At 34.1% G+C, this 18,942-nt stretch overlaps 3 protein-coding genes across 11 annotated transcripts; 2 read left to right on the forward strand and 1 right to left on the reverse strand.

The window, feature by feature from the left end:
• Nucleotides 1–41: 41 nt before the first annotated feature.
• LOC124441030 (delta-like protein C) lies at nucleotides 42–11,400 on the forward strand. Of its 7 annotated transcripts, none has more exons than XM_046991453.1 (18): nucleotides 47–856; nucleotides 2,765–2,874; nucleotides 3,051–3,135; nucleotides 3,328–3,498; nucleotides 4,144–4,260; nucleotides 6,979–7,107; nucleotides 7,461–7,748; nucleotides 8,058–8,373; nucleotides 8,464–8,518; nucleotides 8,763–8,893; nucleotides 9,083–9,199; nucleotides 9,288–9,345; nucleotides 9,417–9,676; nucleotides 9,749–9,794; nucleotides 9,967–10,112; nucleotides 10,214–10,261; nucleotides 10,356–10,644; nucleotides 10,771–11,400. In XM_046991453.1, the coding sequence occupies exons 6-18, from the start codon at nucleotides 7,042–7,044 to the stop codon at nucleotides 10,865–10,867; spliced, it is 1,917 nt and encodes a 638-aa protein (XP_046847409.1). In that variant the 5' UTR covers nucleotides 47–856; nucleotides 2,765–2,874; nucleotides 3,051–3,135; nucleotides 3,328–3,498; nucleotides 4,144–4,260; nucleotides 6,979–7,041; the 3' UTR covers nucleotides 10,868–11,400. The 7 variants fall into 7 exon arrangements, with proteins under 7 accessions (XP_046847413.1, XP_046847409.1, XP_046847408.1 ...); XM_046991452.1 differs by having other exon boundaries at nucleotides 3,054–3,135; XM_046991457.1 differs by lacking the exon at nucleotides 10,771–11,400 and having other exon boundaries at nucleotides 42–856; nucleotides 3,054–3,135; nucleotides 10,337–10,366.
• LOC124441037 (nuclease EXOG, mitochondrial-like) lies at nucleotides 11,220–13,105 on the reverse strand. Its single transcript, XM_046991471.1, is given in 4 exon segments — nucleotides 11,220–11,803; nucleotides 11,892–12,025; nucleotides 12,028–12,099; nucleotides 12,556–13,105. Coding segments are annotated over 4 exon segments (1,116 nt in total). The 5' UTR covers nucleotides 13,049–13,105; the 3' UTR covers nucleotides 11,220–11,386.
• On the forward strand, nucleotides 13,103–18,258 carry LOC124441033 (sodium channel and clathrin linker 1-like). 3 transcript variants are annotated; one of them, XM_046991463.1, is made up of 18 exons: nucleotides 13,103–13,299; nucleotides 13,384–13,558; nucleotides 13,630–13,743; nucleotides 14,057–14,107; nucleotides 14,359–14,423; nucleotides 14,518–14,571; nucleotides 14,641–14,672; nucleotides 14,750–14,844; nucleotides 15,395–15,533; nucleotides 15,799–15,939; nucleotides 16,010–16,075; nucleotides 16,217–16,285; nucleotides 16,637–16,753; nucleotides 16,900–17,028; nucleotides 17,107–17,239; nucleotides 17,392–17,509; nucleotides 17,605–17,779; nucleotides 17,865–18,258. In XM_046991463.1, exons 7-18 carry the CDS (start codon nucleotides 14,658–14,660, stop codon nucleotides 18,090–18,092), a joined length of 1,425 nt encoding a protein of 474 aa, XP_046847419.1. In that variant the 5' UTR covers nucleotides 13,103–13,299; nucleotides 13,384–13,558; nucleotides 13,630–13,743; nucleotides 14,057–14,107; nucleotides 14,359–14,423; nucleotides 14,518–14,571; nucleotides 14,641–14,657; the 3' UTR covers nucleotides 18,093–18,258. The 3 variants fall into 3 exon arrangements, with proteins under 3 accessions (XP_046847419.1, XP_046847418.1, XP_046847420.1); XM_046991462.1 differs by having other exon boundaries at nucleotides 14,641–14,665; XM_046991464.1 differs by lacking the exons at nucleotides 14,359–14,423; nucleotides 14,518–14,571.
• The last annotated feature ends 684 nt before the right edge of the window (nucleotides 18,259–18,942 follow it).

Below are 18,942 nucleotides of genomic sequence, written 5' to 3' on the forward strand. Positions count from 1 at the left end.
TTTTTTGTCGTAGCTGCATTGCAATGTTATGTTGTACATCGTAATATCCTGTTGTACATCGTAATATTCTGTTGTACATCGTAATATTCTGTTGTACATCATAATATTCTGTTGTACATCGTAATATCCTGTTGTACATCGTAATGTTCTGTTGTACATCGTAATATTCTGTTGTACATCGTAATATCCTGTTGTACATCATAATATTCTGTTGTACATCGTAATATTCTGTTGTACATCGTAATAATCTGTTGTACATCGTAATATTCTGTGGTACATCATAATATTCTGTTGTACATCGTAATTTTCTGTTGTACATCGTAATAATCTGTTGTACATCGTAATAATCTGTTGTACATCGTAATATCCTGTAGTACATTGCAATATTGTGTTGCACATTGCAATATTATGATGCTGTACAGTGCATAATTATGATGTTGTACATTGTAACACCCTTTGCACATGACAGTATCATTTCGTTTATAAGGTTATGTCATGGTTCACAGGTATTTCTCATCGAAATTTTCTTTAGACCGCCAGTGCATTTACTTATTGAAACTTTATAGTGGAAAGAAAGCAAAACGCAAGCTCTGTTTCATATTCATGATCATTGCGTTTTGTTGATCTGACTCATTGCGATCTTCTTTTACAGTAAAAATGAGCTGGACTGTTGAGCGTATTAGTTTTATAGTTGACACAACCAGATAGTTCAATCGCCATTTTATGTTTTTATTGGATTGTAAATGAATATGCATCAAAGACTTGCTTCATTAGGTTTTTTCAGGTCATGAACTGTGTTTGTCAACATTTTCTCAAAACAGGATTTACACAAACACGTATCAATGAAAACGTAAAGGTATCGTGCACTTTTACAATATTTTGTAAACTTTTCTGTTCAAGTCTTTCAACTAGTTATATCAACTGCAACAACTATCATATTCAATGTTTTAGTAAATAATACATTACCCAACTCAGTAACCTCGTTATTCACCAACCTGACACCACAGCAACCACACTATCCACCAACCTGACACCAATGTAACCACACTATTCACCAACCTGACACCACAGCAACCACACTATCCACCAACCTGACACCAATGTAACCACACTATTCACCAACCTGACACCACAGCAACCGCACTATCCACCAATCTGACACCACAGCAACCGCACTATCCACCAACCTGACACCAATGTAACCATACTATCCATCAAACCTGACACCACAGTAACCACAACAATAACAAAACTCTATGAATCACCACGGTAACCATTATAGTAATCAATATCGTAACCAACACAGCAACCGTTGTTAGGCTTGAACTAAGCTTAATAAACTTTATTCAAATGCTAAAATGTCACATTATAGACCTTTATAAACAATTTTTCATTAATACTGTTTGTTGAGGCTGATGTTTTGATTTTTCACCCGTGGACGGTGCAAAGCTGACGATGCAAACTTTCAATTTTATCAAAATGCAATTAATCAAACTAATTTGAAAAAGATGCATAACTGCAGGGCAGTCGGAAGATTGATAATTATGGGAGTTCATATTCATAATATGTTTGTTATAATCCGTAGAAAACAATGTATTTAAAAGGAACAAGATTCGGCACATCACGAACATGAGCGCCCCACCTCCCAAATATCGATCTTCGGACGACTCTGTTTCTACATGTTCCTTACCGCACATTAAATACTGCACTTATTTTCAATAGTTTTCAGTGAATTGTGTCTTAAAAGAAACATTCAGTAAGCAAGGCTTGCTTTACTTCTAACGTCTGTGGGCTGGTAACAAATCGTAAAATCTGTAGTCTGAATTTGTGCTGTACACAGCCATATGGTCTCGGCGAAACAGCTGTCATAACATTTGTCATTTGTCTTACTCGTGGGAAATTCTTATTCATCCTTTGATTGTCAGTATGTAAAGAATGCGTGCTATTTTATAGCTAAAATTCCTCGTTGAAATTTCCTCACAGCTGGAATTCTTGGGGGGTTGTCTGCGTTCGTCGTGCTCAGATAGTAATTTGCTATGTTTCTTTCATTATCACATCACGCGAACATGCTCTGTTTTGATTACTAGAAATTAGAAAATTATTGCTTTCTGTTGTGGTATTGTTATAGCAGTGAAAGAATTAAGACAAATTTATATCGATATTGATCACTTTATTTAGGACTGACAAGTTAACTGTAGCATACTGCAGCAAAAATTTTTTTCAGTTAAATTTGCGAATAGATGAGAATTGCACATGTAAGCGAACCTTCCCGTTTGGTTTTCTAATGATTAAGTTAACTGTAGTCTGTATAGGCATTTTGAAAGCGCATAAAATTATTTTACACCCACAAAAACTATTAACTTAAGCGAGACATGTCCCTGTACTTGTAATTTTTTTAACGTTTTTTTCTGTTTTTGTGAGGTCTTTACAGGTCACAAGCTGTGTTAGTCAACACTTTTCAAAATAGGATTAATTCTGACAGATCGTTTGAAACACAAAATATATCGTGCCCTTTTGTAGATTTTCTGTCTGTAGCTACTTTTTGTTTATTATATTCAAAGATAAACCCAAGTTGTTCATGATTTTATGGTATACGAATTGAACAATGGATACGTCTTAAAATGAGTGTTTTTCATCATTTTACTTCTGTATATTGTTTTCATGTGATATGGATAATAGATTAAGAATGGATTAAAAGATTTGTTTTTTTTAGTCGTTATTCGTGCTCAGTGAGTATACTTTATCATTAAACCTTTTTCTTCAGGATATAGAATGACAGTTTTATGAAGCAATAAAGATTTTACAGCGAAGCACGTGCGAACATCTCTCTCAAAATTTCAACACTATCTCGTCACTTCATGTGTCACGAATGAGGTGAAATTGATGCTCAACTGTGAAAGCTTAAAGCAAATTTTGCAATTATTTTGTAATTATTTTTTCGCCACTTAATATCCTGACGTGAATATTAAGTTGTTAAACGACTGCTATTTTATGAACATCATATTTTAATTATTTAAGTAATTTTATTTCAATTATGCTGCTCTGCTAAGAAGACCGCGCTGAGACAGACATCGCCCTTCCCCATGATGTTTGGAAATTTGAAAGCTGTTGAATAGAAACGCTTCGTCAGCACAAGTACATCCTTCTTGCTTATAAATGAATGAGAAAGCCAGTATAACTTAAACATATGTATTTTAGTCCATGAAGGACGAGGCAAGTGTGCGTCCACGCATTTTTTGACTCCATAACATTTTCACCTTAATTTTGCTATATTTTTTTAATTTTTTAATTTCTTGTCCCTCACTCAAAATGTTTTGTTTTCTCTAGACGTGTTGTCCCACAAAACACAAGTATATTGGGTTCAAACGATGGGAAGTGTCGACCATCTTCGTAAAGAGAAGAAAAATTATCAAATAATTTAGTCCTGCTTTTTTGACATCTTTGTGAAGACGATTTTCGATCAAGCATTGTCCATTAGAGAAAAATGCAAGGGTTTTGGTAATTTAAAATTTAAACATTGTCTTCCCTACATTTGACAGTATGTTTCACGATCATAGTATTTTAATTAAGTTTCCGGCATTGTGGTTGAATTGCGTTATTTCTCGTCGATTTCACGAATTTGTACATTTGATCCGTTCGTACTAATCTCTGACGTTAATGTTCGGTGAATATTTCACACCTGACGGTTCTTAAAAACTTGCACAAACAATCAAGCCTGTTTATTAAAGAAATTAAGCGAATCAATTTTCGATCAGTAATCGTTAAAGGTCAAACATTACAGGTTTTGTTGAACATGTATTTCCATCACAAAGCAAAAAAGAGAATTTCACTTCAAAAATTGTTGCGATTTTTTATAGAGGCCATGCTTATTCTGTTGCTAACGCAAATGTTGTTTTTTTTGAACATTTTAATCAAACTAATATCTTAAAATTTATTTTCTTTAAAATTTTATTCTCCATTAAATATATGTCTGAACTTCCGAACATATCAACACAACTTGATCATGATGATAAAAATGCGCGTTGCTTTGCTACGAATCCAAATTGTTTTCTATTGAAGATTAATTTGTCGGATATCATGCAGTGATGACTACCTCTCGATTACCATGTCATTAAAAGTATCTTTCTCTAATGTCATTATTAGATGGTACTCCTAGCGAAGAACTGATCATGAAAATCTAAAGCATTTGGGAATATTCTACCCTGATCTTGTCGTATTTTCTTAAAATCAAACAGAACAACTCAAGATTATTCCGTTCACGTAAGTATGATTTATCAATGTTGTTTTGTATGATTTTGTTTATTTTAAGTCTGTTCAACACACATTTCCTTGAGAGACTTGAACAACGCTCGGGAAATTTTAACTGTCAAACATAATTCTCGTTTTGTTTCTTGTATTTTATTTCAACCACACTTAGGTTCTCGTTTCCTTGAATTTTACCTCATTTGCATAAAATGCGTATTGACAATTTAAAATGAGCGACAGCGAGGACATTGCCTCAACGTGCGCCTTCTCTCCTCAAAATATACTTCTTTACGGGCAAAGTTTCTTCAATTTTATTTTGTTGTATATATTTAAGCGAAATGTTTCTGTAAACATATCTCTCTGACTGAACAGGAAGACAAACGCATAATACATTTATACATCCGACAAATTATCTTAAAGTATTCTATTTTTTATGATAATTGTTGCGAATGTTTTTAATTTACTTCCCCGTGATCATATCGTGACAGTCGGATAACATCAATGTAAATATACATTGTAAGGGGTCCACGGAATTTTTTTCTTTTATTGAGAACTCTTTACGAAAATTTTCCTACCTATTTACATCATTTTGACGGAAGTCTTTTGGGGTCTTTATTCTTGGTAAATAAATCTCTTTCTGGCGCACTCCGTGACCATCTGCTGCTCGCGTCATTGCTATAATTTTATTCGTGATAATATCCATAATTATTAGCTCTAGTTGATGCGTTTCCGCTGCTTGAGATTTATTCGATGATAAGTTACTTCTTTGTCAGCTTTCCATCGGAGGCAATATCTCGTAGGAGTCAACGAATAATTTAGTTTTCGGCGGCTGTGTCTGTGAAATCCAGGTCATTTTCTCTACTAAATACTTGTTTTGTCTAAGAAGGAAGACATTGTCGATAATTAAGACAGATTTTTGTCTACTTATTGGTTCATAAGACATTAATCCTTGGAATGGGTGAAAATCATGATTAGCTGTTTTTTGCTACTCTCTGTTTTATATCCTTTCATATCAGTCGATTATTTACCGTAGTCGTAAGTTATTTTAAGAATGTACAGTCAAATTATGAAGCGAAGGACTGGGTTGGTCACTTTGACGTATCCACCTTAAATACACGACACTGAACAATTGATCAAAGACTCCGCAATCGATTAGATATGTCGCATTTGTCTGGTTGTGAGAAATAGCGCGCATTTTTATAGCAATTTGCAATTTTCCATTGTTTACACACTTACGATGGATTCCCAGTAGAATTTTAGTTTTAAATGAGGACAAAAAATTTCGAAATATTATCATTTCTTTGGAAATAAATTGTTTTACAATTGTAAGTGTACTCCGAAATATCTACATGGTACGACCCAACTTGCGGGCTGACGACCCTTTAATATCAACCGCAATGTATATTTTTGATAGATTCAATGGATGTCATGCTTATAGGCATGCATTGTGTTGCAGCAGGGTAGTTAAGAGCATTTAATTCTAAGCAGATTATTCTTAAAACCTGAGATTAATTTAAGTGGATATCATAAAGGTTCTTTCCTAATGTAAGAATACAAAATTTGTGTGTGCAATGATGAATGATGTTTCGCATTTCTCATTTTGTCATAAACCACGAAAGGCATGACAAGAATTCAAAATTGCTTTTACTCAAACAATTTGATGCAGTCACGAACATGTATTGCACGCCAAAACACCAACACACGTGACTATCATAAATATGGTAGTACTGAGCTGTAGATCGATATGTGGATAATTTTTCATGTCGACCGTTCTCTTCTATTTTCTATTATTTTGAGCCAAAACCGAAAATTGCCGACATGTTTATTTAAGGAGTCAGCGTGAAGATTTATTAAACCAAGACGTGACATGACAAACATTAAACCTTGCTCCACCAACATGAATTTTTATAATCCACTCTGATTGCAGAGAAATTTATTATTTCATCAAGTGATGGTAAAAACCAAGATACCCAGTTCATATCACAGGTGATGTGATACCAATGCTCATATCATCTTTTCCCGGTCGTTTTCATTAAATTTCTCCCCGAAAAAGCTATAATATACTCCCCTTGTTTATATCATCTGTGGTAAAAATGTCAATTAAAACCATTTGCATGATTTTGATGATTATGATTATGTGAGTTGGTTCCGTCGTTATTTTGTCTAAGCAACAATTTAATTTTTTTACGGAAGTATTGAGTTAAAATGGTGCATGTTGCCAGAACATCATAAATCTATTTTTAACGTTGGCATAACTTGACTTGACTTACTGGGGTGCAAGTGAAGCTTTGTCATGACAGAGTAAACTACATGATAAACAAATATCAAGTATGTGTTTTAACTAAAAAAGTTAAGTATCGATCCAACACGATACCACTAATGACGTTGTGTTCTTGGTAATCCCTACATAGGTATCCTTTGCTTAGGAAGTGCTTTAAGCGATCGTTGTGGGGTATAGTACCCTCGGGGTGTTGTAAGAAAGATTCAATAAGCAGATAAGAGTTAATAATACGGAAGTGTAAGGATGAACGCAGAGAGTGTAAATGAAATAGGAATTATCATAAATATATATCATTATGTTGTCACGATGATAGCATGCCTTGCAATCGCGCCGTCTCAAGTATTTGCTATCGTCCTATCGTCTATACATATCTGTAGTGGTTATTGCACTAAACGTCTCTTAGAAGATATGTTCTATTATTGCCACTAATCTTCATCTTATCAACTTTATAGAGACGTTCGTCTGCTTATAGTGTTGATCTCGTTGTGCCTTCAAAGCAAAACGTTATAAAGATCATGTTCTTTCAAGTGTTGACGAATTTCCTTTGGGCTTCTTTGCTCGCATGCTTATTAATTGGCGAGGTAAATAAATATATTGTATACATGGTTTATGGCAAAACATATTGAAACGCTTCTTTGTACAGAGAGAAAATACATGAATATCTTCGATTTCGGGAGTTTTGTTTATTATTTTTTCTTAAAATCTGTAGAATATAATGTCCGCTGTATTTAGCTTAGTTCAAGTGAAGTTATTGAATAAGATAATGGTTTATATTTTGCTGTGAAACACATGTTGAACATAAAAGTTTATTCATTACCTGACCTGAAAAATCAACTCGGACACCATGGGGCCACTTTAATTGTCTGCTGTGTTTGGTTCGTTGACCATTTGTGAACACGAATCACGTGATCAACTGATTTTGTTTGTATTTCAGCTCGTCAATGGTGACGACAAAGCCGAAGTCAAGTTAGAAGTCTTGCTGTCGAAAGTGTCAAATAGAAGTACATTAAGAGAATGTTGCGACAAGAATGGTGGCTCATCTTGCACAAACATATGTGACATATATTTCGTTGTCTGTATTCCCAAGCCAGCATTATGTCAAAACTCTTCGGTATTCTTACGCACTTCGTCTAAGTTTTCATCGCCTTTGAAAAACAGCACATCATCAAACAAAAACAGTTCTGGAAACTTTCTATCCATGTTGTTCAACGTTAATGTGAAGGTATGCTGTATTATTGTCTTGTTGTTATTTTTTTATTTATCAATGGTTTTTCACTCAATTAATGCCTTTTCTTACAACTCTATCGTGATTTCCTATCAATACCATATGAACTATGTCAGGTTGCTTTGATTACTCTATATAGCCAATTATTTTTCTTCATCACCTCACAAATGCTGATATCCTTATGATGTTTTGCCTTTTAATGAAAGATTACGACTTTGATCATGCACAAATAACATTCCAAAATACTTTTTTTGAATGTTCTTAGTACGAAGAGATAAACCTAACGATATATATCTCTTTCTTCAGGATCTTACATCGTTCACTATCACAATTTACCCTCGTGATAGTTCCATCATCGATTCATCCACCCCAGTTAGAGTTGCAAGTCATACTGAAACATTCTTGAGACCGCGTCCTACGTCACCGATTCAGCGAACATACTCAAAAAACAACATTACGTTCGTGTTTATCTACCGTTTAAATGTGACATGTGCCAAACATTATTATGGTGAAAACTGTGTATATTGTCTGGGTCGAAATGATAGATTCGGTCATAGTAGGTGTCTTCAGAATGGTACAAAAGTATGCATTTATGGTTGGAAAGGAAGATCATGTACTGAACGTAAGTAAGTATTTCATGAGTTTATTTCAAGAAAACAAAATTTGCTTTAGTGTTTCAAACAGCTCAAATACCTTCCATTTTTATTCGTAGCTTATTGTCCTGATGGCTGTGTGAATGGAAATTGCAAACAGCCTTTTGAATGCAGGTATATTTGTTGGTGCCTGTCTGTTTATGAGGCTTTGGCTTTGTTGGTCAGTGTTAGAAATTTTAGTGGCATTATCTTCACTCACCTGAGTAACTTTTTTTGATTGGAAATGTTTCACAAACTTTCCATTTTTTATGGTGAATTCTAAGACTTATATCTGAGCTCGAGTCAACGTTTGAACAACTTAGTCGTGATACACCATTAGCCTCTTGTCGTTCTCATTGTCATCACGTGTTGTTGCTAGTTGTAAATCTGGATGGAGAGGACCAAAGTGTACAGAATGTATTCCTAATACCAAATGTCGCCATGGGTACTGTGATAGACCTTTCGATTGTCTCTGTAAAGCTTCGTGGACCGGTCAATATTGTGATGTTGGTAAGAGTTTTCTTCATATTCTGGAGTTAAACAAGAGATTATACAACTGGGAGAAGCAAATGCTTCCATTGTTTCATTATTGCATGAAATTTTAATTTGCACTTGGAACATTTTATTAAATCTTTGTTTAGAAGACGATTTTTTAACCACATTTTCGTGATCATTTTGTTTTATGTATTCATCCCTTAGTCATGAATTATTGCATTCGTTTTAATCCTTGTCGTAATGGAAGATGCCATAACAGTTATCGGACCAATTACACTTGTTCTTGTTTTAATGGATGGAAGGGACAATTGTGTGATGAACGTAAGTAGGAAGAGAAAAGTAAAATGCGAAAAGGGTCTTCATGCTTTTACTCAGCCAATTAAAAGGTCGTTTTTATTGTGTCTTTCAGCTGCCTGTAGCTCTTCTTGTAATCTTAGCAACGCTGACTGCACAAATGATAGATGCAAGTAAGCGACGAGTTTCTTCGAGTTGCCATGTTGCCCTCTATTATTTTCCCATTCTTGTTGTTATATTTCAGCTGTCGCCAGGGATGGACTGGACCCGACTGTAACAAATGTCTACCATCCCCCGGCTGCAAATACGGCGTATGCTTAACTCCCTTTCAGTGTCTTTGTAATCATGGTTGGCAAGGGGAGAATTGTAGCCAGCCAGTCTCCTATTGTAAGCAACAGTCGCAAAATCCATGTCAAAATAATGGCACTTGCGTCGATATTTCTTCGAATGAACATCGTTGCGACTGTAAAGAAGGATTCTCTGGATTTCACTGTGACATCGTAGGTTAGTAGTGGATACAATCATCCACATGGAAGTATATGATTAACTTGTGTATTTTCTTTTTCTTTTACTAAGAATGTTCGTCATCGTGCAGGGGAAAATGCGAAGGAAACGTCTGTCGGTTTGTGTTCAATGTTTTAAGATGCATAATGCTTATTTCTGGCGGTGTTTCTTGTTATTCCCTTGATTAGAATATTCACCATGACATACAGCAGAATCTAGCCACTTACCTTATTATATAGTCGCGTGACTCGTTCTCGTGCCCAAAATACTCACGTGACTGTATTTTTCAGATGCCGCAGTGGATGGAAAGGCAAAAACTGCTCGGAATGCGTGAAACGTTCATCCTGTATCCATGGTTACTGTAAAAAACCCAACGAATGCATATGTCATAAAAACTGGACTGGATTGTTTTGTAACGTCTCCAATGTTGAACACGGTATGTATGATATGTATGATTTGTCATTGAATGTATGTATGATATGTATGATTTGTCAAAGGAAAAATAATCATCGATCGCAACATTTGACATGTTTTTAGGATCTTCTCATATAAGAATGACGACATCAACCCTTCAAGACCGTCCAGGTAATCTCATATATGCCATTGAAATATATTTCAAGCTCACAAACTTTGAACAAAACGAGAACAACAGACAGGTAGCTTAAATTTATTTTTACAGATATGACCTGGCTGATCTGCGTATTATCTATATTATCATCGCTTATTATCTTCACTACGTTAGCATTCCTTGTACGAAAGCAATGTCGAAAACGTGCGAGATTTGATGTACCATCATCACATGTCGTTGTTAACCGACACACAAGATATGCGTGCTATACCACTGGTACAAACCATCGGATTGAAAATTTGGGATTGAATAACAATAATCCGGTGGATTTAGATTTTAAGAGTTACTCTGAGATCATCCTTAATCCGATGTCTTTAAAGCATTCACAGAATTCAAAAAGGTAAGAAAAAATCTGACTAGTTCAAAACGCGGGCACTCTGATTTGGCGCATTCTACATTCAATAATTCAATGAATATATTGTAATTATTAATAATTTAATGTATAATAATGTTTATAATTTATCAGTATGTTGATCAGCGATTCGGGCATTGAATACGACATAAATGAAGAGACAACAGTAGACAAAGAATCGCCTGATGAAAAGAAGTACACTGCAATATGAAATTCCTATCTGAAAGAGTTGAAAGGATGTAAGATGATTTCGGAGCGCGCCCATTCTCAAAAATTACACCCGATAAATGGTTCAAATTATCCCCTTGTCGCCGAAATGAATCTTGGGAAAAATAGTTTAAGCTGGATTTGGCTGAGGATTGTGCCTCCGAAAATTCAATGCAGCGTCAACGTTAACATATTTACATCAGGATGTAATGATTGCATTCCGGAGGAAATATCAGACTTAAGTATGCAATAATTATCTTATTAACGTTATTGGATTATCGCAAATCTCATCAAGAAATCACGATAAATCCACGTCAGTTAGAAAAAGGAAATAATAAAGAAAAGCTCCGAGTAGAAAGATAGTTTTAAATATTTATTGTTACATAATGATATGATCATGTAGTGATCTTTTTCTCCGAAGAGTTTATAAATTTCATAAATTTCATGGAAAAATTAGTACCATTAGGAATAGGGAAATATATTTAGCAAGTTTTTACATTCGCCTCATTTAATAAACTACCAACTAGCTTGATGTAAGATCCTTGTTTTTCAATTCCATTGTTTTTTTCTCGTAGAGTGCTTTAAGGTTGCTCTTATTTGTTTTTGTTGAGCGCCAAAGTAGATTTAGTTGTTCGAGTGTTTTTGCACTATTTATCTGTCTTTTTAACAACGTTATGTCCATCATCTCTTGAGATATCAACTCACAGCTCGTTGTATCACACAAGTTCTCATATTTCCTAATCAACGGAAAGAAACGCAAGCCAGCGTCTTTCTCAAGTTTCTCTAATGGAACTTGGAAACTCTTCAAGTCCCGCTCGCTCGTGATTGGAGAGTTTGGGACTTCAAAAGCAGCTATATTAGGTACCATTCCCCGTGAATTTGTCGTCAATATTACTTTGAATAGATGAGTTGGTACAGCCACATTGCTTTCGCCAATAACCTACGAAGTTGATTATTGATATCACAATCAAACTCCTATGTATCTTACTATCCATGCAGTTCCTAGCACATCATCAGCAATCAAATACCTCATATTTCACAATCTTCTTTCCATCTTGGTGGCATGGCAACCATAATGGACCAGAAATGATATATACCTCAGAAAAGCAGTTGGTAAGATGACGAGCAAATGCCTCCATTCTATACCAGAAATTGGCATTGTTTTGTAATTTTGAGGGACAATGTTTGATAGAAAAAATGTCTCATTCATGGCTGCTTGGTCTGATCTGTTGTTGCCTAAAGTGAAGAAACCATGGTGGAAATTCATTAGCTGTAGACCTACTGTGTAATCTGTGATACGTACAGCCACAATAGGTAAAAAAAAGCAGCTTAGCAGCTTAGCCAGCCTGCTAGTTGTCATGCTATGCAAATTTCAGAACCTTGGTGTTATTTATTTCTTTGGAAATAACTTGTGTTCACAGTGACCTATCATTTGCATAGCATGACTACATAAACATGCTGGCAATGCCAGTAGCAATAAACATGCTGGCTATGCCAGTAGGAATAAACTGTATTCATTGGATTAGTGACTGCAATGTTTTCTTTCATTGTTCCTATGGGGGAAATGCTTGAAACTAAATATGCAGGAGTGGCTATAATATTTGTCTCCTAAACTATAATGCAGTTTCAAAATCAAGATCTGCAACAAACCCACTTTTAAATTGCAATATGGTGAAGAATGGACAAACTAACCTGCTGACGCCAAATGTCCACGTGTCCAACCACTTTTAAGATAATCATCATTCTTTCCTTGGAGCAATATTGGAATGCTGGGATCAGGTTTAAAGGTTGTCCTGTTTCTTTCAGCAGGTGTATTCTTAACCGTTAACTTGTCTTTTGTCAAGTGTTCTGCTACCCACAATGGAACTTTTCTTGTTGTATCATATGCTAAAACATGGTTCTTGTATGGTATAATTGCTGGAATGCTCAATGGCTGACCATACCGCAAGGCTTCATGGAAGAAGTCTGCATTGTTGTCGGTAGGTTTTATTATTCTGTCATTCTTCCCCGACGTAAGATTATCATGCTGAGAATAAATCTCCTCGATCTTTTTCTGATTTTGACGAAAAATAAAGGATTCTGGATCGTCCACGTCGGAGATGCTCTCGTAGTAAAGTTTAACAGTACTGGCACCAAACAGAAATCCTGTTAAAATATCGAACACTCCTCGATATTTTCCACTCATACTTCTCGAAGTTCTCGTTCACTGCCGCCATCATCTTTACCTGCGAGCAGGTAGCACCGTATGTATGAACATGTCTTTGATATAAACTGCGTCCTTGGTTTCTTTTTAAACTTTTTACTACTTTTTATCAAGAACTGGAAGATCCAGAGACAAAAACGGTTATTACAGTCTGCTTTGGAATTAAATATTGGAGTTAAATATACGGTTTGCAATGATGGAGGATTCAAAAGTTGAAAAAAGTCAATCTTCAGGTAGTTCAACTCCAACGTGAACTTTAGTTGAATTTTTCAGAAGATTACAGTCCAATCATACTAATTTATATTTACTCTGATCAGCTGACAAGCTGCGTTTGTTATTGGAGAGACGCCAGTCGTTGAAAGAGAAGTCTATGGGAAAGATGAGATTAAGTAGCGACGACTTTGATCCTAGGTCATTGAGCGACATTATGAACATATTGGAAGATGCTGAAAAGTTGATAAAAATCTGAAGGAACAAAATGTTTTGTACCAGGTGAAGTTGAGATGACATATTGTTGTTACCAACTGCACCAAGCACTTCTAACTTTTCTTTTAAATTCCTAGAATTCATTGGTTGAGTTGAAGACTAGAACGAAAGAAGTAATTTTGGAAAATGAAACACTCCACCAAAAATTAAATGTCAGATCTTCCTCTGATAACATGCCTTCAAATATAAAAGTAATTTTGCATCTCACTCTTGTCTAATGATATTTTTGTTATTTTGTTGAAATTTTCCAAACTAGGTATGTTGCAAACTTTTTAAATTACCCGCCAAATTTAAAATTTCAGCAAATCAAAGTTTATTGAAAAACAAAGCCTCTGGATTGCTTTTTGTCAATGATAGTTAAAAATAAAAAGACCTGTAATAAGATACATTGTTAACATTCAATCTTAGTAAAAATTTCTAATTTTGGCAGCAAAATGTAAAATATTTCAGAACAAAGTTTTTTGAATCAAAGTCAATTGTAACATGTTATATTTTTTCTTCAAGGTTGCTCAAAATATGGATAAAATTCACTTGTATGACCCGGAATATGAACTGGTTTGTAGAACATTAATACTTTTGATGTGTAAGGATGCAGTATAATTTACCTCAATTAGGATACTAGAGTTATGGAGTTAGGAATTATGTTGGGTTGGATTTGGATTAGATTAATGAAATTGATGTGTTTTCCTGATTTCATTTGAATCAAGCTAATGGAATTAAAGAAACCTTTGGAATTTTATTTTGATTTGGAAAACTTTATAGAGTTTGACTAAATGTCACTTTTCATTAAAATTTTTGTACCTAAGGATGAAGTGAAGAGATTAAATCAAGAAAAAACTGATCGTTTGGACATAATTATTAAAACAACAAGGTTACTGATGGTAGACTCTTGCATATTTAAGTTCAGTCATTAAATTTTCTCTTGCTTTGTATGTCTCAACTTAGTAATAATCATAATTATATAGAAAACAACTGGAGGCTAGTAGGAAACAAATTGCTAAACTTCAGTCCCAGCTCAGGTAGTTTTTAGTTTTAAACAGCTCTACATTTTTGCAAATTATGGCCAAAATTTTATCTGTTTATTCTAGAGCTGTTGGTGCTGAAAATGACCAAGTATGGAGTACTTCATGTTACAATGAAATATCTATGTTAAGATAAAATATAACAGTCTCAATATTTGTTTTTAATTTTGTATAGAAAAAAGAAACAGTGTGTATAAAATGTGGCAGTCATTCATATTTCTCACATCATCCATCTAAAGCTCATGAAACAACACTGGAATTACTGTTCCGGTATTTGACTTCTTAAAGTTTTCATACATGCTTGATTCTTGGTGTGGAAAGTTGTAGTTCTCAGGATCATGGGACAGCAATTTTCCATTATAAAAATAATGATATCGTGCTTATTGTACCAAAATACTTTGAGCTGTTAGTAACAATTTTGGTGTTTTCTATGTAGATTTAGAAACAGTGGTGGAATTAGAGTACGTCAAAATAACTTACTGCAGCACCATTTGGCATATATTTACATTTCTAAGCAACATAGAAGGAAATATCCATTGGTGAAATTATATTCTTTAGAAAGTAAAAACCAATAGTGTTTTTCTGAATGCAATTTGAATTTGAAATTGAAGAGCTATAATTTATTTTGACATACACTGGATCCACTACTATCTAGAAATCAGATAAATTCTTAATTAAACAATTTGAACAATTTATAAATTTTTTCTAATATGTCATTCCTACAAACTGTTGTGAAAATAATATTTTATAGGAGTAACTAGACAAACTAAATGATGAATAGGGAAGATTTTATCATTTAATTCGCGCGATATTTTTTCAGAGAGAGGGATGAACTCGTTGAAATGCTTTCCAAACAGAATTCTATGTTAGAACAATGTGAACATCGCGAGTTTCAAGCAATAGTGCAGGCCAAAAAGTTGGCAGAATCTACAGAAAATGCAAATCTGGAAAAAGCTAAGGTGATTTAACGAGGCTTTTGTCTGAAGAAATTTTGACATCATGCCTTTATCTTCTAACAAATAATAAAATAACTATCTCTTAACCGTAGCTGATTTCTTCGAAGGGTGTTTACTGAACAGAGATAAAGCATAATTTCTAAGCATAATTTCTAACTTATATCAGGATGTAGGAAAATATTTAAAACTGTGATATCAACAATACAATTAAAGTAAATACAATTAAACATGTTAAAATTAAAATATAATTTGTACTATATCGTTTCAGGCGATCATATCGATTAAACAACTGGAAAGTAGTTTGGAAAATGAAAGAAAAAGATTGGACATGGAGAGGGAAAAGAATCAACGCGAAGTTAATGGCATCGTCGAGAGATTGGACAAAAAGAAAAAAGAATTTTCAGATAAGGTTTTACGTACAACACTATATCCATAGTTTTGTTTCACTGTTCATGAAATTTTGAAAAAGTTGTTTTTAGATTGAAATCTTAACACAAAAATGCGATGAGAAAGATCATCATTACGAGCAATTATCCAGGGAAAAGGTTAGAACATGTGGGCACGTGGTTGACTTGTGGGCACTGTGGTGTGGCACACACTCGATGGCCACGTCATCTTCAGCTCACGTCATCCTCAGCCCCACGTCATTTTTACACCACAAATAGCTGCATCTCATATTTCCCCAGGAAAATCTTCTGTGTGATTATGAGAAAACAGCGGTTGAACTTCAGACTGCACACATGGAAATGAACAAGGTATTATATGACTTTATAAAGTAGTACAAAACGTGATAAAGTAATACATATTTGATAAAGTAGTACATAACGTGATAAGGTAGTACATACTTAATAAAGTAGTACATATCGTGATAGGGTACTACATAACTTTATATGGTAGTACTTAACGTGATAAAGTAGTTCATAGCTTGATAAAGTAGTGCAAAACTTGATAAAGTAGTATATAACTTGATAAGGCAGTACATAAGTTGTTGCACCCATTACTTGATAAGGCAGTACATCATCTTTGATAAGGGATCCCGCGCAGGAACATGAAACATCCAACAATGTCAACATTTTATGATGTTTTGTTTACATTTATTCAAGTAGTTAAGAGTTGAATGTCATGAAGAGATGGTAAAAATGACTCGAAAATTGACAGAAATAACTGAAGAACTTTCTCGTCTAAAAAACGACAAGAACAGAAAAGATAAAGATAATGAACAGGTGTATATTCTTTAGAATTGCAAAGAATTGTTTCACTTAGCTCACTCTAATAATATTCTTAATTTGTTCCTAGTTGATCTATCCTAGACAGAATAAAAAGTTACGTTTTGTATGTTTCACTTAACTTCAATTTACTTTTTGCACAGATTAAGATTTCGTTGAAGATGGAAATTGAGAATTTAAAGCATCGTTTAATGGAAGCTCATAACGAATGTGTGGAAACTCGCGAGAAAAATGTTAAAATTGACGAAAAGTTGAAAAGAACTGAGAACGAAGTAAGAAAAACATGTCTATGGTGATTATATTTTTATACTAAGATTTTTATCATTTGTAAAATAATCACTGTTGTTTAGCTTCATCAGCTGGTGTTGTCCAAGAATAGTTATGAAAAAACTCAAGAAGAGAATCGAGAATTTTATGAAAAGCAAGATGAACAAAGAGAAAAAATATTTCTTGACAGTTTACAAGAAACTGAGCAGAAACACAGTATGGAACTTTTCAAATTGAAGACTATACCTTGAGTATATGATCACCTGTGTACCCATGTTTCATCACCTGTGTACCCATGTTTCATCACCTGTGTACTCATGTTTCATCACCTGTGTACTTATATGTGTTTCTGCGTTTTTTTTTGACAGTTGTATTACGAAAAAAGTTAGAGAAGATGTTGGAAGCACAAATGAAGATGACCTCTGATCTGAAAGAAGAAAACAAAAGATTACTCATAAAATTGGAGGATAAGACTAAAAGCCACAAGTATTTCAGTGCAAGTTATAATCTTTACTGTTCAACGAGAGCGTTGTCTCTACGTGGAAGTTATTTGTTCGCTTTTTTCTTCTCTATTCCTTTAGATCCGAGAAATCAAAATGGATGAATGATATGAGTACTTTAAAGCAAGAACTGGAAAAGACTCGTGAACAATATGAGGTTATTAGCAATGAAAAAAGTGTCCTTATTCAAAAGAAAAGAAATATCAGTGAAAAGATAACGTTCTTTAAAACTGAAAATAAAAAATCGCGAAATCTGGTAAGTCAAAGCAGGACACATTTGAAACATGTAAATCATTATTTGTCCAACTCAACTCTCATTTAAAACGCGTTTTTATGCGTAGATCTACAGCCTTTTACAAAAACAAAAGCTCTTAATGATGGAGAGACGATCTTTGAGTTACGAACTCCTACAACAAAATCGACTTGCTGGCTCGTCGTTTCAGCGGCATTTCGAGGAGAGCATTCCTGTGCATTATGAACAGGAAAGTGACGTAGTTAGTAATAACAATGACATTATTAACCATGAAGAAATAGATGAGAATAATCACAAAGAAAATGATAGTTTATAATTTAAGACAAGACAGTGATTTCATAAACAACATTTTTATTATTGTTTTTATAAAATGTAACGCGACTTAATTTCATATGTTCTTTTCTGCGAAGACGATGTATCACATTGTCTTGTACACACTGTACATATAATAATGCATTGATGACTATATTAACGTAATCAAATACGTGTTTATCTGTTTTCATACATTATCTTAAGTATTCACAGGCGGTTTTTAACTTACGTCTTTACCATTGTGCAACTCTGACGTTTCTAAATGAATGATTTAATTATCTTTTTAATTTGATGAACCATACAATGTACACAAGAGCGTTTTTAACTAAAGTTCTTTTTTAAAGTATTTCTAAAGGATATTTTATTTTCCTGTCCACTTTAATAAGCAGATTATTATTCCGAATCATCGTGGTTGTTGAACATAACGAAGAGACAATTTTTATAATAAAATTCCAACGTTATTTCAAAGGATGTCAGCCATGGTATGCGGTAAGTATAAATAAAACTTACTAAATGCGAAAATGAATGAGTAAAGAATGTTTTTAAAGTTCGTTTTGTTTTTGTCCCTGCATGTGCCTTGCACACACCGTTTAGTGATTGGTTCAACATAGCAATTTTAATAACGTTTGTTTGTTTTGTCTTCATACAGGAACTACCGCGAGTTTGTGGGTTTGGTGGATCAAGGCAAATTCCTTCACACTGTTCGAGAGGCTTTAAAGAATCGACTATGAGTTTAGATGAGCGAGGAGTAAACATTGGTTGTATTTGTGATGTGGTATATTTTTAAAAAATGTTAAAAGAGGTTTGTTCAACTTAATTATTCGTTCCCTTTATATCGTAAGTTTGTCTTTTTG

Source organism: Xenia sp. Carnegie-2017, unplaced genomic scaffold, assembly GCF_021976095.1.
Source record: "Xenia sp. Carnegie-2017 unplaced genomic scaffold, XeniaSp_v1 HiC_scaffold_20, whole genome shotgun sequence".
In the NCBI taxonomy this organism is placed as follows: domain Eukaryota; kingdom Metazoa; phylum Cnidaria; class Anthozoa; order Malacalcyonacea; family Xeniidae; genus Xenia; species Xenia sp. Carnegie-2017.